Source organism: Acomys minous (genome assembly GCF_964271855.1).
Source record: "Acomys minous genome assembly, chromosome: 9".
Lineage (NCBI taxonomy): Eukaryota > Metazoa > Chordata > Mammalia > Rodentia > Muridae > Acomys > Acomys minous.
The window spans coordinates 16,978,039-16,999,477 of NC_140490.1; the positions used below are offsets into that span (position 1 = coordinate 16,978,039).

The 21,439-nt window shown below is 43.1% G+C and overlaps 1 protein-coding gene across 1 annotated transcript in view; it reads right to left on the reverse strand.

Annotated features, from left to right (window-relative positions):
• Positions 1 to 21,439, reverse strand: part of ERCC6 (ERCC excision repair 6, chromatin remodeling factor) — a 73,303-nt gene that overhangs the window by 33,629 nt on the left and 18,235 nt on the right. The window contains exons 6-7 of the mRNA XM_084794824.1: positions 9,908 to 10,036; positions 4,366 to 4,524 (exon numbers count right to left, since the gene is read on the reverse strand). Coding sequence (XP_084650950.1) covers positions 4,366 to 4,524; positions 9,908 to 10,036 — 288 coding nt within the window. The remainder of the gene's footprint in view (positions 1 to 4,365; positions 4,525 to 9,907; positions 10,037 to 21,439) is intronic.

A 21,439-nucleotide genomic window follows, 5' to 3' on the forward strand; every position in this document is an offset into this window, starting at 1 on the left:
CAAGGCCTCCAGTGGCTGCACACTGCTCCTGGAAGAGCATCTATATCCTGCTCTGGCCTATGAGACCACACAAATCTGGCTCCTGACCCCCCTGGCTTACTGCTAATACTGTTAGCACCAGAGCCTGACCTCTGCCAGCCTGCAGGCTCCTCAGACCCTAGGTAGCACACACTGTCTTCTAGACAGTCACTTCCTTCCGCTTTCCCTCGTGTCCATCCTGCCACCACTACCTTCTCCTTGACAAAACGGGCCCTTCTCCTCAGACACGTAGATGAGCTTCCTCGGTGTAGCTGCACTAACCCTGCCATAATGCCTATCTTCAGCTCTATAAAAGCCTGGACAATCTCTTCATGGTATGCCCTTGGGACCTGGTCCACAGTCTAGAAAGGATGAATAGGTCAACATTTAGTTAAAGACTAGGAGGAAATGTAGAGATGTGAAAGATTATTTTAAGGTGAAAAATGATGCATAACTTTTATATTCTTGTTATAATGTAGGAAACAATTACTGAACTTAAAATGGTTAAGATTTCAATGCAAGCCACACAGAGCTTGACATTTTAAAAAGTATCATCTACACAACTAAAAATAATTGGCCTAGCAGAAAAATAAGATACTGACCAAATCTGACTAAAAGCTTTACCTCTATATCCCAACATGACGAGACACCTCAGCCCACTTACGACCCTTCACCTCCTGATGTATATGATCATTGGACCCTGGTGCTTGGGTGGAGAAGAGAATTCAGAGGTCATAACAAACTCAACCCTCCCCACAGAATGTCCAAGCCATACTGTCACCAAAGGCAGGTCTGAGACAGGTGTCTCCCATTCTCCCCAGGGAGAACAGGACTCTGCCCTGGTCCCTGACCCCTAACCCCTACCATGACAGTATTCCTTTTAAAGTGATTAAATATGCCACCTTCTTATATCCTCCAGTGAGAAGAAAAGGGAGTTGTCATCAATATGTGCTTGGTGGGGATTAGGAAACAGCCAATCGACAGCTGTCTAATGTAGTCTAAAACAAGCTCACCTTCAAACACACTTCAATGGATATATATGCCTTTTCAGACTGTACAGCATTTTCCTCTCCTTTATAATATGCCATCTATAAACTGCTATGTTGATGACATACTTGCTCACTCAAGCCTACTACTTAATCCCAGCTGAACTGTTATGTGGGATGCTGTGTCCTTTAATTTCTATCATTCTCCCACTGTTAGAAGAATAGGGAGGTTTTCATGCAGAGTTGAAAGCCTACAGTCCAGGCAGGCTATTCCTGGACCGTAGAGGGGGCAATCAAATCCAGTAACAGGCAAGTGAACCACTTTCCCAGCCTCAATACCAGTGAGATGATACAAAATGGCTAAATGTACTACAGTGATTAGCATCAATTACCAAACATACTACAGCTCCTTTCATCTTTGATTATCATTGATTACTTAATGAATTTAGGGCTAGTCAATAGTTCCATGGTCAAATAATACTTCAGCGTACGAGTGGGAAGCCTACTAGTTATGGCCTAGAACTTATTGGGAATTAGAAAGTGTAATGTTGACACTTCAAAGTTTGTTAACTTTTTTAGGACATTAACTCTTCATTAGAAATTAGTTAAACGACAACCAGGTCAAGTATTAACTGAAATGTGAGAGGTAAGTGATTTACATCTTCTCTGTTATAAAATTCAGAGGGCCCATCACGATAAGAATGCTCAAGTAAAAAGCCAGGGTATTCACTGTACACTGGGAATGTAGCTGACAGTAGTCACTTATTCATGTAATATGCTTCATTCTCTTCCAAAAACAAAGTTGTACAACATCCATCAAAACATCAACTAACACAACAAACTACTTTTAATAAAAGTGTCTTGCTATCACAGAGACTTGCAGTTTCATGGTGTTCACAGACTTTAAAATTAGGTCATCATTTTCATAAATTGGACCCCACCATCTCTAGCCAACAATGCAACACTGGCTTACACAGATATTCCTATTGCTTTAAGGGCTATTTTTCTTTAAGACATAAGTTCGCCTAGTACAGGAGAAGGACACGTTACACAATCGTTCTTCACAGAGCTCCTCAGCTAGCCCTGTACGGTGGCTACACTGCCACATCCTCAGACGCCAGTTCTACCAACACTATTTTAATAAAGACGATCCGGGCACTAGTCCAGTATGCCACACCATTTCACTATGGAAAGAGAATATGAGCATTGATAGTTAACTGACTGCAGCCGAGGCTCACTGAAGCCCTAACTTCCCTCCTGCTAGGACTGTCCCCACTCAAGAGAACGTGTTTTAATTTTTATATCAACACTACGCTGCAGGGATGAGCTGAGGTCTCCTCCGCCTGGAATGTTAAAACGCCACACAAGGTTCATGATAATAGGATGGAAGCAGAAGAAATGGTGAAATGAGAGGATTCCAGAAACCACTTATGGGCAGAAAGCCCCAGCAGCATCAGGGACAGTCAAGACATCCTCACTATCAGAAAACCTCAAAGGAGCCAAAGAGACCAGGCCTGTTTGGAGCAGAAAAAGTCATTTTTAGATGCTAAGTAACAGTCACAGACAGGAATGTCTCAGATGCTCATTATCAGCTGACTTATTTCTTAGGCTGCAATGTTTTCATGTTCTCAGGCAAAATATATCCTACATCTAAACAAGTATTCTGATAGCTCCGCAAACTCTCCAGCTTCAATACGACTTCCCTGTAACAACTGCCAGATGGTTAAGGATTTTTGTTTGTTTGTTTTTAGTTTTTGTTGAGATAGGGTTTCTCTGTGTAGCCTTGGCTGTCCTGGATTTGCTTTGTAGACCAGGCTGGGCTCAAACTCATATCAATCCGCCTGCCTCTGGCTCCCAAGTGCTGGGATTAAAAGCATGTGCCACCATGCTCGGTAAGATGTTTAATTTTTAAAATCATCTTAACACAATTCCTCCTCCTCCAGGGAACTTTGAAAAATATCTAGGGTGAGAGATGGCTCAGTGATTAAAAACAAACACTGCTTTTACAGGGGGCCTGAGTTCAGTTCCCAGCACCCACTTACACAGTCCACAGCCTCCACTCCAGGGGACCAACGTCATCTTCTGTACTCCACAGGTGCCTGCAGTCATATGTACATACCCCCAACACACATGCACAGGCACATGCACAAACAAACATACTAAAAATAAATCTCTTTTTAACACATGTAAAAACTTGAAACTTTCGCCACAAGAAGTGCTGACCTGCTAACTAAGCAAAGGAGTGCTGCATTTTTAAAACAGTAACAAACAAAAGCAGACCAGGGTCCTTGGGAGACTCGGTCAGTCTTTCGTCAGGGTCCCGCTCCACATCTGGCTCTACTGCACAATTCTGCGCCGCTTCCTTAGAATGTGGCCACAATGTTCTGCAGTTGCTGACACTGCACACATCAAGGCTGTTTTAAAGCCATCTGCAAACTGCATGCAACGAGTGCCTCAAGTCACAGACACAGACCACTGGATACCCCACCTCTGCTACTCGTGTCCGAGATGAAACATCCTACGGAATTGATCTGCCAACATTTTTACCAATACAGAGATCCATGGAGCTAATTTACAACGTAAACAGGGCAACGCTCACAGCTCTTTACTACAAGAACAAACACTCCAGTGCTCCCTCCAAACAGACTAGACTGCATGCTTATTCTTTCAGACTCCCACCGCTTCAGTGGTGTGTTAGACAACAAGCAGAAACAGACGAAAATTACTTCCTACACTTTCTGGAAGTCATTTAGGTGCGGACCTTAGGAGAGGAGTGTAAAACATACTGAGCAGATTAAGAAGACTCTTCACTCCAAAAGAGTGAGCACGCCCCTAAATGCTATCAGGCACACAGACTCCAGAGGAAAGCAGAGAGAACGGCGTCTTCAAAGCTCCAACTTCGCCCGTGAGCACACTCGTACTTACTGTAATGCTCACCTGGTCTCCTGCCAGAACAAATATTTTAATGTAAAATTTAATAAATGGGACTAAAGGTATTACGTCTAATTTAAAATTCCATATTGTGTAAACTATTGATATTAACATAATTGAGTTTGTAAACAATCCATTTGCAAGAGCTAACCTTAGACATCGTATTGACCCAAAATATCTAGTGGGGCCCATCTGCAAAATGAAGCATCAACGCCTGGAATTCATTACAAGTGTTACATGTTTAATTTCTCCTGCCCTACAGCGCCATTGTCTCGTAAAATTTTTCCTTTGATGTCCCCCACTAAAAGAATTAAAGGAATATTGTAATTGAAATGTCATCAATAATTCACAAGACCCTCCTCCACAGCAATACGTCTGATGAAATATTAATTGAGCGCCACAGACTGACAGTCTGCAGAGGAGCACTTGCCTGTAATTTGAACCGCGAGTCCTGATCTTGCTGTAGCTCAGACCTGCCAAGAAGGCAATTATCTGGATGGTCTTGCCCAATCCCATCTCGTCTCCCAGAATTCCTCCTGCCTGCTGGCAGTGCAATTCCCACAGCCACCTAACACCTGTCTGCTGATACCTACAACAACAAACACCAACAAGAAAAGAGAAAATGGCAAATGGTGGGTAATACAGGCGGTAACAGAACGTACTCATGAATTAATGATTCCGTTAGGTTCTAGTCCAGTCAGAGAAGCGTGCTGGATGCGTAGTTTATATGACTGTTATATTTATAAGGTCATACATTTTTGATCACTTAGGCATAAAAATCATAATTTTTGTTATAGAATGTTAACACATTTCTAATTAAACTGATAGATGGAGTAATTAAGGACTATTTTACTTCTTTTCCAACATTAGATATAGCTTGATAAACAAGTATAAACTTACTAGCTTTGATTCGCTTTATGGAAAATAAGAATCTCAAATATTCTAAGTATATAAAGTTCCGTAAGTTTTTCTTAACAAAGAATCGGTACACCTTTTTTCAATCTAAATAGTATCAAAAAAGCAGGGCAGAGAACACCACAATTTATAGCTTATATAGTTGTAAAGCCACTTTGTAATCATATTATCTTTTTATAGGAAAAATTAAATTAAATTTTAAGCCCATAAACAAGTCTGAGTAATAGACCTGTTCTAAAAAATCAGTGTATGACAGATGATTCTACTACACAGATGTAAGAAAGAACTGTTTATAAATACCAAACAGCACAATAAGTCTTTTTGTATTTTAAAGTACAAACCGATTAAAGGATTTTAACAAAAGTTACAGAGTTATTAAAATTTTAAATAAGTAGTTGAAGTAAAAAAGAAACAGTGTTCCCCTCACCCCTCTTTCTTCTCCAATCACACGTGCAACTCTATAAACCTCTAAGATTTGGTTTGTGTTTAAATAAAGCAAAAATATTTTGAGGAGTGAGCAATGACCTGATATGATGGAATGGTGTGAAGATTATACGCCACATTTAACAACTTAAAGCAAAACCGGCTTATGATAAAAAGCCAAATGATAACCTCACCCAAAGAAAACATCAGGGCTAAGGGACCCACACACACACAGTAAGAGAGGTGGGTTCAACATCCCTGCCTTCCTGCCCCAGAACTGACTGCACAGTTCTGCTCTGCCTAATAAAATCTTGTTCAGTGCCAGGCATGGTAGCTCCTGTCTATAATTCAGTAGTTGGGAGGCTATAGCAGAAGAATTCCAGGAGTCCCAGGTCTGTCTTGAAAGAAGGAAGGAGGAAATGAGGGAGGGAGATAAGTAACAGACACAGAGACAGGCAGAGACAAGCTCATCTCATTGCAGACCTTGGCTCCTGGTGAGCTGCTATTTAACTTCCTTTAGGGAGATGTACCATAATTGACTTTCTCTCAGTATTCTGTAAGCCAATTTTATTTTAAAAGTGTGACTCTAGGTGGTGACATCATTTGATCATGTGTAAGAAAAAACTTGAGACTGCTTATTAGTTTGGCTAATTATAATATATATTTGCATATGCACTTTGGAGAAAAGGATTAAAAAAATCAAAACCCAATGAAGTACAAAATAACATTGATTAATTTGAGAATAAAGACAAGTCCCATAAAAGCATCGCATTCCCTTGGAGAACAATGCCTCCCACCAAACAAACCTATTTGCTGGAAGACTCTGGACCAGACTCTGGACAGAACCTCACAAGCAACCTGTGGGTTTAGTGGCATATTTCATAGGCAGGAAGCAAAGGCCGGGGAAAAGAAGAGAAGGGGAGGGGAGGAGAAAAGGGGGAAAGGAGGAAGAAGGGAAAGGGAGAGGAGGGGAGGGACTGGTACACAAGCAAACAAGAATACAAGCGAGCAAAACTCAAGTCCAGAATTGCATGGCTCCAATGCAATCCCACTTTGGAAATAATCTAGAACAGCAGCTGGATAGTTTGCTCCCTTGGGCCAGTTGGCATTATCTACAAACACTTTTTGTTTTTCAAGTGGAAAAGAACAAGTGGGCAGAAGGCAGAGATGCTATTCATCCTACAATGCTGTGGGCAGTCCCTACAGAAAATTTTTTGGCCCAACATGTCAAGTGTGCCAAGGCAGAGGCAGTCCTGACTTGGAAGACAATCTGGTTCCTGAACTGGCCTCACACATCTATAATCCCAACACACAAGAGGTTAAGGCAGGAAGGAGGCTTTCAAGCTTGAGGCCATCCCAGGCTACATGATAATACCATCTCAAAAGAATAAAAATTAAAAATAAAACAGAATAGACTGTTTGCATTCACGGTCCAGAATAGCTGGAGTCTGGCCACTGGCCTTCTCCTACCAAAACACAGAAGCCATAAGAATAACTCCAAGCAAGCCCAGAACCTCCTGGTGACCACTCTGAAACCAACCCAACACAGGGCCAACATTCCTCTTTGGTTAAAGCCTAAACTTAATTAAAATGGTAAGAAGTTAGAAAAGGAACACGTATCATTTTGGGGTCTTTCAGAAATAATCAGGATGTGAACTGGACACTGGACTCCATGCGACCCTGGAGAATCAGCAACAATGGGCCAGATGTTTTGACATCTACCCTAAAACTCCAAGGGTTTTCACTGGGCACACAGTGGGATGTTTACACAAAAGTGAGAAGCACTACAGAAATAATTCAAGGAGAAAGACTGATGGGGCAGTCCAGGAACCACATCGCAATAGCCGGAGATTGTACAAAGCCTGGGTAAGGGGGCTAGCTCCGCCACCAAACCATTAACAGGCCCTCAGACTTCAGCTGAAGAATATTCACTGATAATGGAAAACCACCACCACCCTGGTCAGCAGGGGTGTATGGTGAGTAAGGAATGTCAGGCCTGGGCTCTGGCTCCACTGGAACTAGTAAATGCTCTGAGTGTTATTATTGCTTTCCGTACTGAACAGTAAATACTATAAAACAACTACACAGTTAAAATGAAAATCGAGTATAGAATCTAGTTTTCAAAATCCTTGAGAAGCACATAAAATTTACTCTTTAGAACATTAAAGGGTCTTCTAAATTACTATACAACCGTAAGGAAATTACTAAACTGTTATCCCGTGGGACCAAAGCATCAGAAAATAACCACATGTAATTGTTGGATCTTGGCATCATCACACTAACCCAAGACTGCATTTACTAGTTTGGTGGAAGGTAAGGTCAAAACAAATTGAAGTTTGCCATGAGGCTGTTAAATTATACAGATGAATACATTTGCTGGGCAAACTTTCAAAACTGAAATTTAGAAGTTAAACATTATCTTGCAGAAAATAGCACTTAAATGGAAAACTGTGCCTTCTAACTCCCTGGGGTGCAACTATACCCTGTTAATTCAATTCCACTGAGTGTAGTAAATAGAATAAAAATATATCCACAACTTACAAGTAAACTGGCTTGGCTAAAACTTAATCATAAAAAAAGTAGAGATTAGAGGCTGGAGAGAGAGCTCAGCGGTTAGGAGCACTTGCTGCTCTTGCAGGAGCTGGGTGTGGTTTTCAGCACCTATACAGCAGCTCACACCCAGCTCTAATTCCAGTTCCAGGCACCTGGCGCCCTCTTCTGGCCTCTGTGGGCACTGTATGCACATGGTATACATACACATAAAATAAACTTTAAAAACTGAGATTCTATTCATTCTTTTTCTTAAAATAGAAAATATGAAGTCTAATACCATTTAGTATTTTAAGTTAATTTTGTAGATATAAAACAAAATACTTTCTAGAAAGGCATAATAAGATAAATTTAAAATGCTAACAAGCATGAACCTATGTTGATGATAATAAAGTTCGTAGCCAATATACTGACTCTTACATATGTTTAGTGTAGCAAAGTTTGGTTCTGTTAACTGTGAAACTTCTTTGCTAGAAAATCTGATGCTTATACAAAACTATGCACTCAGCCTGACTCCTGAGGACATTTGCCAGATCAATCACCGAACATGCAGAAGAGGCCTGTCCTTGTTAAATCAACTTAACGTATAATTTGGGCATTTCTTTTTGCCAGTACAACATAGACACTATTTTAGTTGTTCCTTAGTAAACAATTACTTCAGAGAAAATAAAAAGAAATGCCAATAAATGTAGTCTTTATTTATTTTTTTATAGTTAATTTTCATTAGGGAGTAGCAATAAACAAACCATTTGCCTTTCTGGGCTATGACCTGACTTCTCTGCAGAAATGACGAGATATGTAGATTCTAACCTAGTTAGGCCACCCAGCCCTGCCAGTTCAGCTAGGACTTGGTTTTGCTATGTGTTTAATGGAGAAATATTTCCTCGTTGCTCTCTCGCCCCAAATGTCTCTAGTGCAAGTCAAATGATAGCATAAAGCTATCCCGTGAGGAGTGTGCAGCTGAGCGGTGAGCAAAGCCCTGGGTTCCACACCCAGCACAGAAGTCAAGTAAATAACTATGATCTGCAGGCCTTCATCTCGCCTGCTGTCTCTCGGTAGGACAGTGCGTGCCATGTGCATATGCACCCTACACACATAAATAAAATCTGAGGATACATGCAAAGAGAATGCTATTTTTAAGTACATCTCTTCCATAAGATTAGGGCATGGCTGACAGTTGAATCTATAAAGGACATTAAACTTCATTATTTCACAGAAAGAAGTTTGCACCCTGCTCTATGAATTCATGATATAAACAGGAAAGATGCTACCTAATAGTTTAACTTCCTCTACAGGTCTAAAGATGCCTTCCCAAAGCATCGTTAAGTAAATCCACAAGTGAAGAGACTGATAATATCCCTCGGTGTTAATTCATCATGGGGATCCTATGCAGTCACACAGACCAAGCATGCATCCATCAGGCAGCTTCTGAGCACCACAGCACTCGGCCCCTTACACAAAGAACTTAAGCCAGCTTCCAACATAATCCTTGAGGTGTTGTCTGTGTCTAATCTTTTGACATTATGTGGAAAGACATCCACATAAAATATTTAGATGCACATTTGGTCAGCTCAAAAATACTATACCCTTAGGTATGATATAGGATCTTCAGAAAACAATCAACAGTTTCTGTTTCCACACAGAAGTAAAAACAAAAAAACAAAAAACCTCCCCAAGGTTTGATTTTAATATATATAGCTCCTCGTGTTGATTTTAATATACAAATCTTCTGAAATACAATAATCTAATTTTTAAAATGAGAAGTTTGGTGCCTTAAAATTACTAAGAACAAAAACATAATTTGATGCAGAGGCATTTAAGTGTGTTGCTTTTAGTCTGCTGAGACAAGTCCACACAGATTCATCAGTTTACAAACATACCCAATGCGCACCTTAGTCAATTTATTATCATCTAATTTTAATAAACAGCATGTGGCTAAAATTTCATTTGACAGTATCTGGATTTGCAATAAATTGCTGCAAGTACCTTAAGGGCCCACAGGTAACTATTGTGTAATTTCTAAATGTTAATTTGTACACAATGGCTCGATGACAAACATAAAGGACAGAACAAATGGCACATACTTAAAGAGCTTTCTGAACAGAAAACCTGGCACTTTGAAACCTTCATCAAATTCGGCGTCACTTTCCTCAGAATCATCTTCAAGCTTCAGGCTTTTCTCTTTGTCCTGCAGCCTCAGTTTATTCCACCTCCTAGGGTGAGACAGAAATCACATTTCCATTACTTTGATTATAAGACAGATTAAAAGAGACAGCTCTAGATTATGGACTGGAAAGAAGCTGGCAAATCAGAATGGCCCTTCAGGCTCCTGCTACCTTCACTCCCCAACACTGACAGTCTACAAAAAACCAGCTCTCTCCTGCCCCTCAAGTCAATTCTTACTTCAAGTATTTCAGCTACTCTAGAAAGATTCCTGCATCTCTCATTTCATTATCAAAACCACTTATTCCTCTGCAGCATACCCTAAGGGGCTTCTCTGCCAGCTCCTCAGACACATGCCCTTCATCCCAGAACAGCCTCAGGAAATCTGAATAGAACTGAGCATTTCCCAAACAGTATACAGTTTAACAAGAGAATATTTTATTTAGAACTGGCATTTATATGCTGAAAATAATAGCCGTGGGATAAAAGAAAACAAATTTTTGTCCAAAATTTGCTGTTTCGGTTATTTTTTCTAATTACTCAACTGAAGAGGATCAACAGTGCCACTGTACTGACAATCACAGGACTCAGAAAGCAGGTGCTACAGATAAACCTAAATATAAAGAAAAGATGAACATTTGTATTTCAGAAGCATGATGCCAGTTTGTTTTACAGTGACAAGCTATGAAGGTCCTGCAACACACCACAGCTGCACAGAGGAGGCAGTCATTTAACTAAAAGGCATTTAACTAAATTAACTAAACTAATTTTACATTTCCACAACTATAATGAGCTCTGATTCTGTGACCAAAAAGAAAAGCAGTTACCATAGTAAATAACGCTGGATTCCGTTATTTAAAACAAGAAAGTATGACCTTCTTTGTATGTATACGATTGACATTCTAAATGTTACAAAGTGGTAGAAATGGGAAAAAGTGTGAGTACTGATAAACGCCTGGAACTAAAAGCTCACAGGAAGACAACAGCAGCACACAAGGGCTTCTAACTTCCACTGAGTAGCAGAGCATGTCTGAGGGAAGGCAGAGAAAGAGACAGGATAAGATGGGCTGGACACCCCATCTGAAAAGCTGCACAGAGGCCACAGGCCAGAGTGATGGGCAGCCAACCCTCCCAGGAAGAAAATCATTCAAAATTAGCTCTTCAAAGTGAGTAATGCTTACTCAGTAAGAAAGCACTAGATGGTGATGTGGAGCTGTTCTGCAATACAGTGGGAACTTAGGAGAAAGGGCACCAAATCCTGTCAGTAGTCTCCAGAGAAGAGCAGCAAACAGAAGACGCACACTGAGCCAAGCCTAGAGGAACAGCTGTCACACAACTCTAAGGTCTACTGTGGCACAAGACACTTCCAAAGACCACCTCTTCTTCCCTGTAGCAGCTGTCTTCCTCAGATAGTACCTCCATGCAACTGGCCAAGTGAGTTCTCTGGGTGACTTCAACAGTCTGCTGTTCTTCCAATTTTTGTGTCATTTACAAATTTAGCCTAGTGCTATGGTGTGCCTCAGTGGTTCTCAACGGGGACAACTGTGCCCCTCGTCATCTGCACCCAGAGCAAGCTGACATGCCTAGAGACATGTCTGGTCATTACCGGGGCCTCCTGCTGTCCTCCTGGAAGTCCAAAGTTGCTAGCCACGCTACCACACATGGTCTCCCCAGGAGCCCAGCGACTACTCTTGCCTATCCTAAAGGTGGCTGGGGTTCAATTCTTAGACAAGGAGACTACAGGTAAGTTTAAGCCATGGTGGCAGACTTAGGACAGCGCCATCCTCTATTAAAAATGTTACCTAGCCTCTCATATCAAGAACTCCAAGAAAGCCTTGGAATTGCAGCCACTGTCCAGCAGAGAACACACTGGAAAGGGATAGTTTTTCTCCTGATGCACATATCTGAATGTGCTGCAGTTTCAGGTGCTGAGATGATCTTTGGTACCCAAGCCCGGAGCATCAGACCGATAAAGTAAGATGCCTCTACTCAGCAAAATCTGTGGGTAAGGTAACACTCCAAGAATCACAAATGCTGTCACTTCATTTGGCATTTTTCTTCAATAATTCTGCAAGGTGGGAATGGAAATCCCACAACGTGCCGGCTTTAGCAGCTAGGCACTACAAGATGAACAAGAGCTTTTCCACGTTATACAGTACATTTCACTCACAGATGACAGCTATTTCCTTGGACTCTACCGCTCTGTGTTTGTGGCTGTTAAAGTTCCCACCACATCATCCTGCATTGACAAGACTGCATCTTCTTGTCTTGCCTTCCTCTCTCTGCCCTAAACTATACAGGCATCATGTTGCCACAGAACTCAGCACCTAGGAAACCACATAAGCCACCACAGGAATGATTACATCCCAGAGCTTTCCGCTTCATAAAGAAAGATGAGAGCGTTTAACGTTCATTCAGTTTGGCCAAACAATGAGTAAAGGTGGTGGGGCTAAATCATTACGGTCAACAACACCCAAACCATTGTGAAGACAAATCGTCCCAGAAGAATCTAAAAGACAGAAAATACAACCTCATGCACATGTGGCTGGGGCTATGGACAGCAATACTTCCTTGTGTAAATCGGGGCTTACCATCTAAGATGTACACCCAAGAAAGACATGGCATACCCAGGAAAGGGAGGAGAGCTGAAGCCACCCAGTTCTCTCTTTCCACCATTACATGGGTTCAAGTGTCAAACACAGAAGGTCAGACTATCACAAGCAGTTTTACTTCCTGACCCATCCCACCAGCCCAAGCATCTTCTTAAGGGTGCCCTTTTTAACATGAGCCTTAGAATCCCACTTATCCTGTGCCTAGCAGACTGAGCAATCTGTCTGACAGGCAGATACATAGGGGCTAACTGCGCTATGACTACCCTGTACAGGAAGAGAGAGAAGCCCAGGCCCCCACACACAGCCTGGGTACAGACTGGCTAGAAGTAAACCCTGCTGCATTTATTAGCTGTGTTAGTCACCTTTCTGTCATCGTGTCAGAAATACCTGAGAAAAACCAACTTAAAAGAGGGAGACTTATCTTGATTCATGGCTTCAAAGTTCACATCATAGTCACCTGGCTCCACTGTTTCTGGAAAAGGCATAGTAGCATGAAGCCCAAGAGGGGCTAAAACTACACATCTCATGGTGAAGCAGGAGAAAAGGAAGCAGAGAAAAGACAGGAAGGAACCAGGAATAAGGCATGGCTTATTCCTTTCAACTAGGTCCCATCTCCTAGGTTCCTATCAATGACCCATCAAAATGTGACCATCAGGGGATAAATGGGTGAGGTCAGAGCCACTTTCCCAGAGCCCCACCTCTGAACACTCTGATAGGGTGTCAAGCTTCTAAATACATGAACCTCTGGAGAACATTCCAGATCCAAATCATGACAAGCACCCTTAACCCTCAGCAAGAAACCTAACCTTACAATTAAGTGTTCCCGAAGAGCCTTGGGAAGAACAGTGACACCTGCGTCACTGGGTTGCATGAAGGACTGACTGAGGTGCCACAGGCAAAGCCGCCACATAGGAGCGAGAATTTAAGTGCTTAACTAAGACAGACTTGTGTGTGATCATGCACGTGTGTTGAAATCGCCATGCTCGCCCTGTAACAGGAACTACCACTAGTTTAAAGAGGGAAGGCGAGGCAGTATGCACTTCCACGCAGTCTAGGTGCAGTAATGCAGTGGCCCTCAATGGCTTCATAGAACTTCTAGAAGGAATGAATGTCAGCGACAAGAAGAAGAATTGATTAAATGGATGTACGGCGAGTCGTTATCGATGATGTGACCACACAAAGGCACCTGCCCTTCGGAAGACACCTGCTGATATGTAAAGTAAAACCTTTTGCTATGGACTAGGAATGTAGCTCAGTGACAGAGCACATTCTTAGAATGTACAAGGCTCTGGACTCAATCTCCAGCACCAAAGACAGAAATAAAAATTTGACCATAAATGTGTATACTGTCTGAATTATGGCTGACTTTTATATGATAGTACCAAAAGGCACATCCAGAATTACTTAAAAATTGGCTGGTGGCAGTAAATGGTCCAGCATGTAAGGTTTGTGTTTTGTTTTGTTTTGTTTTCAGAAAAGAATAACTTTTTCATGTTCTCCATCCTCTCATTTAAAAAACTCCACACATGTAATAGTCACAGCTGCAGCCACATAAAGTGAAAGTGCCTGGTGTTCCCTGGCAGAGCTTCTCACTCCTCACACAACTGCCACGTACAGCCGGCTGCCGACTCCCTGTCAGCCACTTAGAGGGGAAGCCAGAGATGAATATAAACTTAAATTCCCATCAGATGCAGACACAGAAAACACTCCTTGGCTTCCCTGTATGCCTGCAGGATGAGGCCCTGGCCCAGGCTCTGGGGTCTGGGGTTGATGCCACACTCAGAATAACCAGTTGAACTACATACACCAAGGCTCTTGTAAGCTACTGGGGTGCTTTGTCAATGGAACCCTAAGATCATACCTGCAAGCTAAGTGACACCATTTACTGTTTGTTTTAGAATTTCTAGCATTCCAAAGGAGAATCCAACTATGTAAATGGAGAAACACAGCTGGCTGTGTTATACTATACCTTGCATGTGGCCTTGATTCTCTTCAACTACAAATGCAGTCCCCATCCTACGTCCCTCCAACAGGCACATCTTCACTCTTGGCAGACCCTTCAGGTACCGTGCTCCTTTCCCCCAGAGGAAATAGCTTCCTAACCCTATGACATCCTAGACATAACTAGGCTTCTCATAGTGCCCATAGTGTCAGCATGTAGTGAGAGCCTTATCTGTCTCCCAATTTAAGTGGGAGCTATCAGAGACCAGAGGCGAGCATGATGCCTTAGAGCTCACACAGACACTCGAAAATGCTGAGCAATGACCATGTTCATAATTCACTCAGAATTGAGCTTGAAATAAGAAAGACAGATGCGTAAGAAGCATGGTTTGAAATGACATAAGTGGGTCATCCAGAAATGTTTCTAGAAGCTTCCTGTTCTACCTCATTTAGAGACTCTCTTGCTTACTACCACCTGGCCCTAAGGCCCCATACCTTACTTTGCCTACTGCTAAGCATGGTTACAGTCTGGGACAAAGAATGACCCACGGAAGACAGCAGCTAGCTACAATGCCAGAGAAATTCTTAACACGGAATCTTAGAATAATAACTTTTAAAAAGGTAAAGGAGTTTGGGGCCAGCCTGGTCTACAGAATGAGTTCTAGGTAGCCAGGTCTGTTATACAGAGAAACCCTATCTTGAAAAAACAAAAGAAATAAGCAAACCAAAAAAATAAAGAGAAGCTCATTACTTTGAACAATTAAAAACAAAATACAAAATGTTTCTTATTCTCAAAACTGAACTCCATTTTTTTTGATTTTCCAAGGCATCCACTTGGTAACAAACAAACTGGCTTCTGTATCCTAGCCGCAGGATGAATCAGAGGCCCAATGTTGGTTCTAAGTTTGTCTGTGATCAATTAAAAAGGACAAGTAAGTATTGCACAAGCTAGAAAAGAGTTCTTCTTGGGAAAGGCGTGGCGTTGCTGACTCTAACCTGAATTTCTGTCACTAGGTCTCATCCTCATGCTCTCCTTTATGTCAGCCTTGTAACCCTGCAGCTGCTAACTGGCAATGTAAGCATCGGATTCTCTTGGAGCGGGCCTACCTCCTGAGAGCCCTGGCAGACTCCAGCAGCAGCCATGGGAGTAGAGCTCACTGAGATAAGTAAGCACTGAGAAGAGAAAGCCAGAAGCAGACAGCCAGGCGTTAGAGGCTTTTCACTGGGAAGGGGGAGCCTGCACTCCAAAACGGTCATTCTCCTCTGCTGTGCCTATGTCCTTGACCATAAAGAGCCAAAAAGGGGTCTGCTACAGAGACCAAAAGACAGACTAGGATATGCACAACACGTTAAACAAACTACACACATACTAAGTGGCATCTGATACGTCTACTGGAGAGAAGGCTCTTGCAGGGGATCTGGGTTCAGCTCCCAAAACCTGCCCGGTGGCTCACAATCCTTGGCAACTCTCGTTCCAGGGTACGGTACCTCCAGGGACACCAGGAACGCACGTGACGCACATGTATTTATTCAGCCAAAAAACACTCATATACAAACAACAAACCTTTTTTAAAGTTTTTAATTTAGTTTCTTAGACCTTTACTTATTTACCTTTATTTTAATTTAATTTCATTTTCTATGCATGGGTGTTCTGCCCACCGTCTGCACCACTTGCACGCCACGTGCCCACAGAGGCCAGAAGAGGGTGTGAGAAGGTGCTAGGCCTCCTACAACTAGAGTTCTAGACAACTGCACAAGCCCCAGCAGGTGCTAGGAATTCAATCTAGGTACTCTGAAAGATCAGCAATTGCTCTTCTGCCAGACCATCCAGCCCATTTTTAACCAAATAATAAAAAAGGAAAATCAAGCAATATTAGTTAAACATGAGTAACAAACATTCAAAGCATCCACTGCAGCCAGGATCACAGCCGAGGCCTACAGGCCCAGCACTTAGGAGGCCAAGCAGGGAGGATCAGGAGTTCAAGGTACCCTCAAATACGGTTTGAGGCCAGTCTGCGCCACATGAGATGGTCTCAAAAGAGAAATGAAAAAAATTTAAAGAATAAGTAAACAAATAACAAAAACTATGCAATACAAGCATGGGCCAGTAGAATTTCAACCTGGCTGCTGAGCATGGAAGACTGGCCCGCTACTCCACCCCATCGCAGCCTGTCCAGATGAACAGGACATTGTAGATATGCCATCCTACAGCAACGGGTCTGGAAGTCAAGCCACGGAAGACCACAGAAGAGCCTCAAGGGAGGCTCCCGCAGAGCAGTGCTGTGGGGGCTCACAGTATATCCTCCCTAGTGTTTGCAAAGGAGAAACAACCACTAGTAACGGTGCTCGCTCTCACAATCAAATTAACAAGTACAAAAGATACAAAAAAGCCTTACAACAATAAAACTACGTTTTGACAGGTGATATTTACCCATACATACTAGCACCAATTGTTAAGCTACCTTTACTTATGTCATGTGTACAGTGTCTGTAAGAGCTTCACGGCTCTGCACAGAGACGCTTTTCAAGGTTCTTCCTGGTTTGACAGAATCTTTGCCCTTAGTTTCTGCCTGTGGTTTGAGAACTCAGCAACAGCCAACAGTTACAAGCTCTTACTTGTAGTCTGGGCTGTCGTACTCTTGTCACCCGTGGGGAGTGCACTACTCCAATTCCTGTTCATCTCGAGGCTGCCAGTTGAGAGTCTGACGCTCTGACTTCACGGCCTATGACTTCCAGCTGAGATGTGAGAGCTAGTTGGCTTTGGACAAGTTTTCTTTTGAAGCGATAGGACTGGGTTTCCCCTGAGGAGTGTGGTATGAACCACCTTCAGGAGTTGGCTCCCTCCTTCCACCCTGGTGAGGACTTGCCTTACGGTTACTGCCACTGTGTGGGCAGCAGACCCCAGGCTATCCAGGCTGGGAGCTTCTGGGAGCTTCTCCTGCCTTACCACCCATTTCACGGTGCGAATGGCTACGTCACAGGTGCGAGTGGCTAGGTCGTCACAGGTGTGAGTGGCTAGGTCACAGGTGCGAGTGGCTAGGTCACAGGTGCGAGTGGCTAGGTCACAGGTGCGAGTGGCTAGGTCACAGGTGCGAGTGGCTAGGTCACAGGTGCGAGTGGCTAGGTCACAGGTGCGAGTGGCTAGGTCACAGGTGCGAGTGGCTAGGTCACAGGTGTGAGTGGCTAGGTCACAGGTGCGAGTGGCTAGGTCACAGGTGCGAGTGGCTAGGTCACAGGTGTGCAGCATCACATCCAGCTTCTCACTGGGAACTAAATTCTGGTTATCAGGTTTGTATGATAAGAGCTTTTTACCCAGTGAGCCTTCTCCCAGCCCCCTGAACAAATTTTGAGATTATATGTACATTTTACATACCTAAAATACTTATATATTTTTAAAAATATTTCTATAGTTTTAAATTTAGAATCAGAAGATGATGAGCAATAGTGACTAAGGTAACTGATATTCACTGTATTCCAGGCACTAGCCTAAGTAGTTCACATTTATTAAGTTCCTTAATCTAACAGGACAGATATTTCACTTTCGGAAATGGTGGGGGAATACCAGCCCTCAGGCAGGCTCCCCACTCTACCCTCTCAGTGAGTGTTTTCCAAACTTGCAGGCAAAGGGTCAGTGATGACCTTTGTAAGGAGGGCAGACCAAATCTCACACCTTCAACTTCCATCATAACAGCAGATTTTTATTTCTGGGAACTAAGTACAGCTAGATGTACAGACTTTGGGCCTGGTTAAATTCTGTGTGCAAAAAAATATTTACAAGATCTTACAATAAAGTCTGTTATCTAAAAAAATTAGCAATGCTAGCTACAGATTGCTTCTGTGCTTCTGTGCAGAAGCTGAGGGCAGGGGAGCTGAGCTGGGGTGGGGGTGTCGTTACAACCCACTGTCACCCGACACCTACAGACTCTTCCAAATAACAGAAAAGCTGCTTGGCAGTTCTGACCATAGATGATCTGAGCTGAACCATCCCACGAGACACACTTAACACCAGACAAATCAATGGACACAATGGCCCATACCAACCCACTAACAGGACAAAGTACGCCTATTAACGGGAACTGGCAAACACGAGGAGGCCGGAGTCGTACAGTCAAAACATGAGCATGCCCCTCCCCAACTCCACTGTCCCCACTGCCCTGGTCTCTACACAGCTTTTACACTGAGAAGATCACTGGGCCCAGCACAACCGAAGACTGGAAGTGGGGAAAGCACATACTAGACAGTCAAATCACTGAACTCTCAGCCAAATACAATGAAATTTCAAACTCGGTATCATTCTCCACTCATTGCAATTTCCAGAAAGGAAACTCTACAACAGCAGCACAAGTACAATGTGATTTTAAGAAGTGTATCCAGACACCAAGCTGAGTCTTTAACACAGTCTGCATTTGTGTACTGCAGTAGGTTTTCTATCCCAGACAGCTAAGAGTCCCTTGCAGATTAGCCTCATTTGCTAAATTGAGATACTCAGTGTTTCACTTTTCTTATCTCCCTTTTTATGGTCTATCTGGGTGGACTTAATTGGCACATCTGAGCAGATGAAATACCCTCAGTTAGGAGTCCAGATCTCACAGAGTAAATTAAGACTGATGTAGACAATTATGCCCCGAGCCGAGAATAAAAGGTGTGCACGGAGCAGGAAATGGAATTAGTCTTCATTTGTGTCTTGATTTTGTCATTTTAAAGCCAGCACGCTCTCTAAAAAAAAAAAAAAAAAAAAAATGCTTGGGGGTGGGGAGTGGGGGGTGGGGGGTGGGGGGGTGGGTATCTTTTCGCTTTAAAATCTAGATTCCTATGAAGAAAGTAAAAAAGAATGGCTTATTTCCTTGACAAAGAACTGAGCTCCTAGAAACTCGTTAAGAGCAATCTTCAAATTATTATTTAGGTATTAGACCAAATCTAGATTATTAGGGCTTTTTAAAAGGTACAAATAAATCAATTTGGCTTTTGTTTAAGTATGTACAGTCTAAAACTGCTGAGTGTCCATCCCATCCAAGCAAGGATCCATCCCAGGAACAGAAACAATCCAGCATAAACTGGATGTTGGCAAGAGGGAGAAAGAGGCTACACAGTGCCAACACTGGGGAGCAGGCCTTCTGAGAGCACGGTCTCCAGCAGGAACTGGATCCAGACATCTCCTGACAACTCCCCTTTCCCCCAGTGAAGAGAGTCCATCTTAGAGACAAGGCTGCCAGCCCTCAGCAGCAGACTGAGCCATGAAAAGAGGCAGGCAGCTATGTGCTGCTTCTTGGCACCATCTTGTGGTCACACACGGACACTGCCCTGTCTACCAGTCCACCAATGGAAGGAAATAGTTCCAACATTCCCCAACTACAAGCTTCAGCTCTGACTCTGGGCAAGTTGATTATAACAAATTTGTGAGGGCCACTATACCCATGCAAGACAAAACAGGTATGCATAAACACAAAGTCAGGAATAATGATGAAAAATATGTAAAGACTTTTCTCATCTCAATACTGCTATATACTTACAATTAAAAACAAGTGGAGGAAGGCAGAAAGTCTGTAACCCTGGGACAAGGACCAACTGTAACCAACTCCAGGCTGAAGCCCCAGCACGCAGCCCAGTTTGCCAGATGGGACCAGGCACTCGGGACAGCGGTTTCTGATCTCCTAACGGACTGGAGAGGAGGAGTGGATGAGCCTTAGCTCAAAAGCAACACCAAGCATTTTAGGGCCGAATAGAGAAAGCACTGCACCTCAAACCCCAACATCCGGAGCAATTTTTTCCAATGGCCTCAAAGACCATGACTCTCCTCGACCCCAGCCCTCTCTTAAGTAAGAACAGTTATCAAGGCAAACAAGGGAAGACTTAGAGAAACCAAATCGGCCAAAAGCCATGGTCTCAGAAAGGAAACAGTAACCAACATACACATGTGGGCGGTTTGCAACTCAGGGAGAGCCACAGCATGCCAGCTCAGATAAGCTAGCTTTTGGGTGGAATTTCCAGGCTAGACCCGCACAGTCATCCCGGGACCCCAGTCTGTGTGTTTATAGTTTATAGTACTGCCCCTTACTCAGGACACTCAGCAGCTCAAACCACAGCTGGCTGGACCTACAAGTATAGCTTTGGGGTATGAATTAACGCTAAATGGCAAGTGCTAACCTCTTCCTGCCTCTCAGCCCGATCCAAACAGTGCTGCCTTGTGCTGGGAAAGGAGGCCAGAGCCAAGGATATCTCTGTTTTATCATCTCCAGTAAGTAGCTGGTAGGAACATTGTTTATGTCCCCTTGCCCCACCCACTGGAGCCAGGCTGGACATCACTGAGGGACTCTGGTCTTCTTTCCAGAGAAAGCCTGGATCTCCTGGAAAATAGACCACCACTTCCAGAAACTGGAGCTAGCAGGTCCAGCTGATGCTAAGTTTCCTTCCTAATGTGGAAGGCATGGATGCCAAGCCTCTCTACCGATCACCACCATCACCATCATCTCTAAGGCAACACAAATCAGACCCCTGAGGAATTGCTGGCCTCTGAAGCTCAAAATGAGATGGAATAAAAAGGAAAAAAAAAGTCCAGGGACATGGGAAAGCAAAAAAGGCCTGCAGCCTAGGAGCTCAGCTGTCTCCCCACTAGTTGACAGTCAAGAAACTTCAACACTCTGACAGAACTGAGAGAACCTACAGAGAAAACTCTAGGCTTCCTAAAGGCGCTAAGGGGATGTAAAAACAGCAAACAAGCCACGCTTACTCAAGACCAGGATACTGATAACCTTGAGTTAACTGTTTCAGCACTCCTCTCTCATCCTTAAACACAAACAGCACACTTCATAAAACCACTGCACGCTTTCATTTACAATTGAAATTCTTTACAACAAATAAGTAAGCCAATTCACATATTTTTAAGCCACTTAATCTTTAATC